At 44.1% G+C, this 9873-nt stretch overlaps 1 protein-coding gene and 1 pseudogene across 1 annotated transcript; one reads left to right on the top strand and one right to left on the bottom strand.

Moving 5' to 3' along the window:
* Window positions 1-1229: 1229 nt before the first annotated feature.
* Window positions 1230-1922, bottom strand: LOC145341270 (NADH dehydrogenase [ubiquinone] 1 alpha subcomplex subunit 5 pseudogene; annotated as a pseudogene).
* On the top strand, window positions 1915-8282 carry LOC145341567 (extracellular calcium-sensing receptor-like). Its single transcript, XM_080186542.1, has 5 exons — window positions 1915-2187; window positions 3510-4346; window positions 4447-4674; window positions 7001-7124; window positions 7378-8282. The coding sequence occupies exons 1-5, from the start codon at window positions 1930-1932 to the stop codon at window positions 8280-8282; spliced, it is 2352 nt and encodes a 783-aa protein (XP_080042668.1). The 5' UTR covers window positions 1915-1929.
* The last annotated feature ends 1591 nt before the right edge of the window (window positions 8283-9873 follow it).

The raw sequence follows: 9873 nt of genomic DNA, 5'->3' as shown, positions 1-9873 counted from the left end.
CGGACTAAATTCTGTTTCAGGTGAGCAACATTCCAGTATGTTTTTGCTGCCGCAGAGGTAAGTGTTGGGGAGGCAGCGCCGCTAGAACCACCAGCGCCAAGTGGTGATCTAGTGTATTATCACTAGACTATTCATCCCGAAACTCAGTTAATGCTCTGGTGACTGGGGTTCGAATCCCGTCAGCCAGACGGTGGAATTTAAATTCAATAAAAAATATCTAGAATTAAGAATCTACTGATGACCATGGAATCATTGTCGGAAAAATCCAGCTGGTTCATTGATGCCCTTATGGGAAGGAAATCTGCCATCTTTACCTGATCTGGCCTACTAATGACTCCAGAGTCACAGCAATGTTAGAGAAGTGGCAGCTGGTTAAACATTGGATTAACGCTTTGACAAAGGGTCATCGGGACTGGAAGTGTCAGCTCTTTTCTCTGCATCAGACCTGCTGAGATTTTCCAGCATTTTCTCTTCTGGTGGTTGACTCTCAACTGCTCTTGGACAATTAAGGATGGGCAATAAATACTGGCCCCAACCAGCGACGCCCATGTCCCATGAATGAAACCCAACTTTCTGGGAGGAGTGGGAGATGGCCAGTGAGAGCATCGCTATGTGTTAAGATCATTTCCATAAAAACAAATCAGAGTGCGTTCCAACTGTTAGAATTTAGAATATCTGAAATTCTCTTTAAATTTATTTTCACGGTTTTTATCTAGAGCTGGATTTAGGACGAAGACCGAACACAGATATTTCTGCAACTCTTTGATTTCTTTTTTGAAGACTTTCTCACTCTTTCTTTGATCATCTTGTGGTCCCAATCTTCAAATTAGACCCCCAGTCAGAATCGGGAAGGGCAGTTCTACTCTTGCCAAACTCCTGTCAATATCGCTCTAGCCATTAGTCCCACCCAGAGTTCTCAAATGACAGCTTCCTCGAAATCGCAGCCTTGCTTGCGGTAAAACACCACAACTTCAAATAGGAACAGGCGATCCACATGTTATGGGAGGGGTCATTCTCCACTGATATCGAAAAAAATCATAGCTTTGCAAAATCTAAGCTTCTCCCGAAATGTATTGAGGCCAATGGAATACTTTTGAAGTGGGGTCACTTGTTCCACAAAAAAAAGACTCGGTTAGTTTTGTAATGCTTCGGGAATTCATCTTAATATGTATACAGGTTAGAATTGACAGAACGGACAATATGGGTTGCGAAATGAAGCAAACATGAGTTTAAAGTGTCCATTTCCATTGATTGTGAGGAGCTTCTTCTATTAATGGTTCCCAAGTTTTCCACTTGGCCATTTTATATGCCAGAGAAAGTTCATTCTCAGCCTATGAAATGACTTCCTCTACCTGCCCACAGGCGATTTTGTCTTCCAGATTTTGAACAGCACGCTCCGATTTTACAAAGTTAAACCGTTCATTGATGGTCTGCTCGGTGTCTTTCCTACAGGCTGCACGCTGAGGGATGAGTTTCAGGACAGTAAGAATTCTACAATACAAAACTCTCAACATCTCATGAGGATTCTGGGCCACAGCAAGGCCCACCCAATCTAGTTGTTTTCTTCAGGATTCCGCGGTACACTGTTCCACAACTGGATTCCACTAAGACAGTGGCGTGTTAGTTAGTTAGGTGTGTGATGAAGGAGCTAATTGATAGATAAATATTGACCAGGACACCGGGGCGAATTCTAATGCTCTTTTTCCCCCCCCAATATTATCGTTCTTTCCCTGGCCAAGTGAGCAGGTTGGTTTATCTAATTGAAAAGACAGTAGTTCCTCCGTCTTGTGCAATCACCCAGTTTCAAAGTGGATTATATTCTGAGTGAATAACAAAAATGGTCGGAAACAATTAATTCACATTAGTCATATCCTGAAAATATTTCTGTCCTGCAGTTTTGAATTTCGAACACTCCGTTTCATACAGGCGATGATTTTCGCCATAGAAGAGATAAACAAGAACCCAGATCTCCTTCCGAACCTTACGCTGGGCTACAAGATTTACGATTCCTGCAATCTGCCTCATTTTTCTGTTAAAGCTGCTTTCGAATTGGTAAACGGTCAGGGACCAGTATCCTCAGACCAAACGTGCGAACAATCCTCCTTGGTCCCAGCCATTGTTGCCGAGTCGGGGTCCTCACAGTCTTTGGCGGTAGCTGCGTCAATCGGCCCTTTCAGGGTCCCTATGGTAAGGCAATTTTGCCATCTTACTGTCCGTTATTTTTAAGGTAATTCGGTAAATGACCTGAAACTTGTCTGGTGCCCTGGTCATGGAGTGACAGCATATAGACTAATACATAGGCTGTAGCATTAGCCAACGATCTTATTTCTTCCCGTTTGAAGAAAAACGTTTTTCCCTAATTTCTGTTGGAAAATAATTTGTTCCACGCCAAATTTTTCAAATCACATTTCTCCAACCTGCAGTTATTATTTGTATCCTAATTACAATACGAAGTCTCACAATACTAGGTTAAAGTCCAACTGGTTTATTTGGAATCACGAGCTTTTGGAGCGCTGCTCCTTCTTCAGGTGTGTGATGAAGGAGCAACGCCCCGAAAGCTCCTGATTCCAAATAAATCTGTTGGACTTTAACCTGGTGTGAGTCTTCTCACTGTGCCCAGCCCAGTCCAACCCCGGCATCTCCACACCATGCCGAATCACAATGTTAAACGATTATCTCTGAATGGGAAGGAATGGTTTCCATTCTTAAGCATATAAATCCATTGAATCATAGAACACCTATAGTGCAGAAAGAGGCAATCCGCTATCTCCATCACCTAGAAGCACAAGAGCATCAGACGCATAGGGGCAGCAGCACCTGTATGTCGCCCTCCAAGCCACACAGCATCTTGGCTTGGATGTATATCGCCCTTCCATTACTGTTGCTAGGTCAAAATCCTGGAACACTCTCCCAAGCAGTGGTGTACCTACACCGCATCGACTGCAGTAGTTCAAGTAGGGGACTCACCACCATCTTGTTAAGGGCAACTCAGGATGGACAACAAATGTGTCCTCGCTAGTTTTTAAAGTTTATTTATCAGTATCACAAATAGGCTTACATTAACACTGCAATGAAGTTACTGTGAAAATTCTCTAGTCGCCACACTCTAGCGCCTGTTCAGGGAGAATTTACAATGAGAAATGTATGGAACCAGCACGTCTTTCAGACTATGGGACGAAACTGGGAGCATCCGTAGCAAACGGGGAGAACGTGCAGACTCTATCGAGACAGTGACCTAAGATGGGAATCGAACCTGGGTCCCTGGCGCAGTGCTAATCACTGTATCACCATGCCACACATAATCCCTTGAAATAGTAAAATAAAAGCAGGTAATGATTTAATTAGAGTTTATTGTTGATTTCATTGCAATAGTGACTGCATTTCAAAGGTACTTAAATGGCGGCGAAGCACATGGGACACCTTGAGATCACGATAGGCGCTATACAAATACAAGTTTTTGATTATAATTTTCTCTACAAGGTATTAGTTCCCTTTTTTTCTCTTTCCAGGTGAGCTATTTCGCCACTTGCGCCTGTCTCAGCAACAGGAGAGCATTCCCTTCCTTCTTTAGAACCATCCCAAGCGATTACTTTCAGGCGAAAGCTTTAGCCCAACTGGTCAAACGGTTCGGCTGGACTTGGATTGGGACGGTTAAAAGCGACAACGATTACGGTAATTTTGGAATGCAGGCGTTCACCGAGATTGTCCAGAAGCTTGGAGTTTGCATTGCTTTCTCCGAATCTTTCCACAGGACGGATCCGGAAGAAAAGCTGCTTCGCATTGTCCACATTATACGGACATCTACCGCCAAGGTTGTGGTGGCCTTTCTCGCTCAAAGGGATATGGCCATTCTCCTGAGGGAAATTGCACGGCAGAACGTATCTGGCGTACAATGGGTGGGGAGTGAAGCCTGGATTGCAACCTCTCTTCTCCCCCCAGATCAAAATAAAAGGTTCGTTACTGGAGCGATCGGGATTGCGATCCGCGGAGTGAATATCCCAGGATTTAAGGACTTTTTAATGCGCCTCCATCCTTCCGCTTACCCTGGCAATCCCATAGTGGAAGAGTTTTGGGAAAAAACATTCAGCTGTAGCCTGAGGATGATAGAAAACGGCACAGGGAACTCCCCGCCTGCGCTTCAGAGCAACCAATGCACTGGAAGAGAGAAGCTACAGACGGTGACTAACGCCTATACACATGCAACTCAACTGAGGGTTACCAATAAAGTTTATGAAGCTACTTATGCTGTAGCCCATGCACTTCAGAATATGTTTTCTTGTGAAGATGGTAAAGGCCCATTTATCAATAGATCTTGTGCAAGTATTTCCAATTTTCAACCTTGGCAGGTAAGTCCAGCACAAAGAACTCGGGAATATTCTGTTGCAAATTAACACTGCGGGCAAGCATCCTCAGTTGATTTGTATAATGTTTATTTTCTTTTCGAAGCTTTTGCATTACATGCAAACAGTCAATTTCACAACTAAAATTGGAGAGAGGGTGCATTTCGACGAAAACGGGGACTCGGTGGCAACATATGACATTGTCAACTGGCAGCTGAACCGTGAGGACTCCGCCGTTGTTCTGACAGTCGGGCACTATGACGGATCTGCATCACCAGGAAAACAAGTGATGATAAATGAAGGAGCTATTGTTTGGAGCGGCGGCCAAAGCAAGGTAAACTGTGAAAAGGTGGCTGCAATTTTAACCCAGAAATGATGAATTCTAAAGACGGCAGTGATGCACAACAACTCAATTGGAAAGTTCACTGCCCTTGTGTGTGTCAGAGAGTGCGAGAGTGTGTGTCAGAGAGCGAGGAAGTGTGTGAGTGTGTGTGTGAGTGTGTGAGAGCGAGAGTGTGTAAGTGCGAGTAAGTGTGTATGTGTGAGACGAGAGTTTGTGAGGGAGTGAGTGTGTGTGCGTGTGTGTGAGAGAGTGAGGGACTGAGAGAGAGTGTGTCAGAGAGAGAGTGTTTGAGAGGTAGTGTGAGGGAGAGTGAGGGACCGAGAGAGAGTGTGTAAGAGAGAGTGTTTGAGAGGTAGTGTGTGTGAGAGAGAGTGCGTGTGTGTGAGAGAGAGAGTGTGTAAGGGACTGAGAGCGTGTGAGAGAGTGTTTGAGAGGTAGTGTGAGAGAGAGTGTGAATGTGTGTGTGTGTGTGTGTGTGTGAGTATGAGAGCGAGAGTATGTGACAGAGTGTGTGTGAGTAAACGAGAATGTGTGTGTATCAGAATGTGTGAGAATGAATGAATGCGTGTGTGATTATGTGAGTGAATGTGTGTGTGAGTGAATGTGTGTTTGCAAGCGCGTGTGTGTGTGAGAGAGAGAGAGAATGAATGTTAGTGTGTGTGAGCATGTGTGCGCAACTGTGTGTGTGAATCTGTATGTGCGTGCAACTTACGAACACAGATACTGGAGGAGCCCTTCAGTCCCTGGTGTCTGCCACCATCAATTCGGTCGGCTGACCTGCATCTTAATGCCAGTTACTCACCTCAGTTCCAAATCCCTGATAGACCAAATCTGGTTTCTTTTCGAACATGAATGCTCAAATTTTCCAAATATCCACAGCACTTTGGGGAGAGAATTCCAGATTTGTGCTACCCTTTGTCTGTAAAAACGAGCTTCCTGATTCTATTCTAACTGGCCTATAGCATTAATTTTAATATTATCTCCCCACGTGTTCGATTGTCCGGCGGACCAAATAGTTTCTCAGTATCGACTCCATCACCATCTCACTGCCTGTAAGTATTTCTACTACACCACTAGTTTGATGAATTATCTCAGAGAGGCGCAGGAATAAGACAAGGCGATGCAACTGCTTTCGGATAATTTTAAGGAACACTAAGTATAAACAGAACCAAAACCGCTATCACAGAGAGACAGTGAAACAGAGGATAGGAATAGGCAACTATTGGTTAGGTACACATTAGAGACCGTGCAGGAAACTTCTGAAGATTTGAGTTGTGTGATGGATGTGCACAGCTGTGTAGGTGTAACAGAACGCAAAAAAGTGACTCAGGGGAGGGGAATTGGGAAAATTGCCGCAGCCCAGTGGAATATCTGATTATTCAATAGAATGGGAATGATCTTGAAAATGGATAGTCTTTCATTCATATAGCGGCAACCAGGGATTTTGACTCATCTGTACTCTCTCAGGTCGAGAAAATAATTGAAAATATTGAAGAAACGCCAAGAATTTTAAAACAGGACATTTTGAGAGATGAAAGAATCATAGAATCCCTACAGTACAGAGACAGACCATTCGGCCCATCGAGTCTGTACCGACCATAATCCTACCCAGGAACTACCCCCATATTCCTGGATATTTTTACCCACTGATCCCTCTAACCTCCACATCTCAGGACACTAAGGGGCAATTTTAGCATGGTCAATCAATCTAACCTGCACATCTTTGGGCTGTGGGAGGAAACTGGAGCACCCGGAGGAAACCCACGCAGACACGAGGAGAATGTGCAAACTCCACACAGACAGTGACCCAAGCCAGGAATCGAACCCAGGTCCCTGGAGCTGTGAAGCAGCAGTGCTAACCACTGTGCTACCGTGCCGCCCTAAGGATGTACAGTACACGCAAAATAGAGAAATGACCAACAGAATGAAGAGACAGGGAAATCAAGGGTGCAGATATACAGGTGTCCATAGTGTAAACTAAGTGGTTTCAATGAGTGTAGGATTGGGAGAGATGTAAGACGCGCTGGTAAATAGGTTAGGTGGGAGGTCAAGTGTTTGTCGTGTGTCGATACAGACTCAATGGCCGAAGGGTTGCTACTGCACTGTATGATTCTATGATTTCGCAAAGGCCTATGAGTCTTATCGCACAGTTAAGCCTACCCCACAATATGTTCAAGTCGTATTTCCCAGGAGTTTTTCAAGAGGTTTGTGCGTCCTGTTGCAATATGCATGTCACACAGACTCCGAATGAAGGAAGAACATGTTATTGGTGAGAAGTAGAACTGACTGTTTATCACCCTCATATATTTGCCAACAGGTCCCTCGTTCAATTTGTTCCGACAGTTGCTTACCCGGAACGAGGAAAGCTGCTCGGAAGGGACAGCCGATTTGTTGTTTTGACTGCATACAGTGTGCGGAAGGAGAAATGAGTAACACCACAAGTGAGTGTAGACATCAATCATAAAAGCAAATTACTGCGGACGCTGGAATCTGAAACCAAAAGAGAAAAGGCCGGAAAATCTCAGCAGGTCTGGCAGCATCTGTAAGGCGAGGACAGAGTTAATTTCTCTCCTTACAGATGCTGCCAGACCTGCTGAGATTTTCCAGCGTTTTCTCTTTAGACAGCTATCATTTTGCTGCATTCTTCTCAAATTTCCGTTTTTGTCAAATCTAATTCCTGTTTCCACTTTCAAGATTCAATTGATTGTTTAAAGTGCCCCAGCGAGTCCTGGCCCAGCGCACAGCAAGATCGGTGCTTGGAGAAGAAAGTTGACTATCTTTCATTTGAGGATATCATGGGAATTGTTTTGACCGCAATCGCGTTGGTTGGAGCTTCCATCACGGCGAGTGTTGGCGGCATTTTCTTGTTTTACAAAGACACTCCAATCGTGAAAGCCAATAATTCGGAGCTCAGCTTCCTTCTCCTCTTCGCACTGACGCTCTGTTTTCTGTGTTCCCTTGCATTCATCGGCCAACCCTCGGGATGGTCTTGTATGTTACGCCACACAATGTTTGGTATCATTTTCGTCCTCTGCGTTTCCTGTGTTTTGGGGAAAACCATTGTGGTGGTGATGGCATTTCAGGCGAAACTTCCCAGCAGTAACGTGGCCAGGCTCTTTGGTCCCGTACAGCAACGTCTGACTGTGTTTAGCCTTACCCTGGTACAGTGCTTAATCTGCATCGCCTGGCTAACGGCAGCGCCGCCCTTTCCTGTCAGGAACTCCAAATATTTTCAGGAAGTCATCATTCTGGAGTGTGATGTGGGATCTGAAATAGCATTTTATTGCGTCCTTGGCTACATCGGCTGCCTGTCCGCTGTTTGCTTTGTTGTTGCATTTCTAGCTCGGAATTTGCCGGATAGTTTCAATGAGGCTAAATACATCACATTTAGTATGCTTATATTCTGCGCCGTTTGGATCTCATTCATTCCAGCTTATGTCAGCTCCCCTGGCAAGTTTACTGTAGCTGTGGAAGTGTTTGCTATTTTGGCATCTAGCTTTGGTTTACTGTTCTGTATTTTCGCTCCTAAATGTTATATAATACTGCTAAAACCAGAGATAAATACAAAAAAGCATTTGATGGGTAGAGTGCTCTCTTAAAAATTCTGAGGGACATTCGTAACGGTTACACCAAAACATATAAATGATCCTTTCTCTTTCAGTCAATAAATGCTTTGATCTCATATTTCAAGATTTCAATGGATAAGGAATGTAACTCAACAATGCTTGTTCTGTATTTATGAATGTATACCACATAGAGTGAGATGTGTTGTAGTTTGTTGGTATCCAGTAAATATTTGCTGACCTGTTCGCATTGTTGTGGTGTTCTTTGTGAATATCAAGTTAAAAATTGATTAACCTACCCCAGAGAGGAAGCAGATTCAGAGAATCATAGAATCCCTACAAAGCAGAGGAGGTCATTCAGCCCATCGAGCCTACACCGATCACAACCCTCGCAATCCCAGGTATTGTCCCTTAGTGTCAGGGGGACACTAAGGGACAATTTAGCATGGCCAAGTAACCTAACCTGCTCATCTTTGGCAATAGTAACTTTCAAAAGAGAATTAGGAAAGTACTTAAAAATAAAATAGAGGTTCCATGGGGAAAGAATACGAGGGTCGCCACAGGCCTGACGGAACAAATCGCCTCCCTCTGTAACATGAAAGACATGTACATGACTGGAATTTCACCATCTCGCCCGCCTCAGGAATCAGAGTGGGTGAGGGATGGAACATAGAAGGTCTGTTGACCTCGGGCAGGATTTTCTGGCTGTCATCGCCGAGAAATAGGAAAATCCCGCCTGTGGTCAGCGGATCTTTCCGTGGTCCAACTCAGATGCTTCCTTAAAATAATTATTTTGCCTCTACATTGTCCATATCCCTCTATTCCCTGCCTATCCAGATGTCTCTTGAATATTATTATAGAACCTGCTTTCACCACCTCCTCGGCAGCACGTTTCCAGGCATTCACCACCCTTCGGGTTAAAAACATATGCCTTACATCTCTCTTAAACTTTCCCCTCTCACTTTCAACCCATGCCCCGGAGTAATTGTCCCTCCAACCCTGGGAAAAGATTCTGACTAGCCACTTTATCTAAACCTGTCCTAATTTTGTAAACCTTTATCAGGTCCCTTTCATGCTCTGAATATGCCTTACATCTCTTTTAAACTTTCCCCTCTCACTTTCAACCCATGCCCCGGAGTAATTGTCCCTCCAACCCTGGGAAAAGATTCTGACTAGCCACTTTATCTAAACCTGTCCTAATTTTGTAAACCTTTATCAGGTCCCTTTCATGCTCTGAAGTTCTAATGAAAACAATGCAAGTTTATTCAAACTTTCTTCGTAATCCATTTCCTCCAAACCGGGCAAAAACCTGGTAAATCTCCTCTGCACCTTTTCCAATGCATCAACATCTTTTCAGTATTGTGGCGACTAAAATTGTACACAGTTGTACAGAATTGATGCCTTGTATGCTGTGGCATTTCAGGTGTTCCTGCAAATTCTTCTTAAATGTTGTGAGAGTTCCCGCCTCTGCCACTCCCTTAGGCAGTGAGACCACACTTGGGTTAAATATTCTTTACTCATATCCCTTCTAAATCTCTTGCTCCCGACATTGAATCTATCCCCCCTGGTTATTGGCCCCTCTACTAAGAGGAAAGAGTTTAAGAAACGTTTCTTCATATTAATGACT

This window comes from Carcharhinus amblyrhynchos, chromosome 3 (genome assembly GCF_965287045.1).
Source record: "Carcharhinus amblyrhynchos chromosome 3, sCarAmb.v2.hapA, whole genome shotgun sequence".
In the NCBI taxonomy this organism is placed as follows: domain Eukaryota; kingdom Metazoa; phylum Chordata; class Chondrichthyes; order Carcharhiniformes; family Carcharhinidae; genus Carcharhinus; species Carcharhinus amblyrhynchos.
Note: the sequence above shows the minus strand (reverse complement) of the source record. Positions and strands in the feature narration are given on the sequence as shown.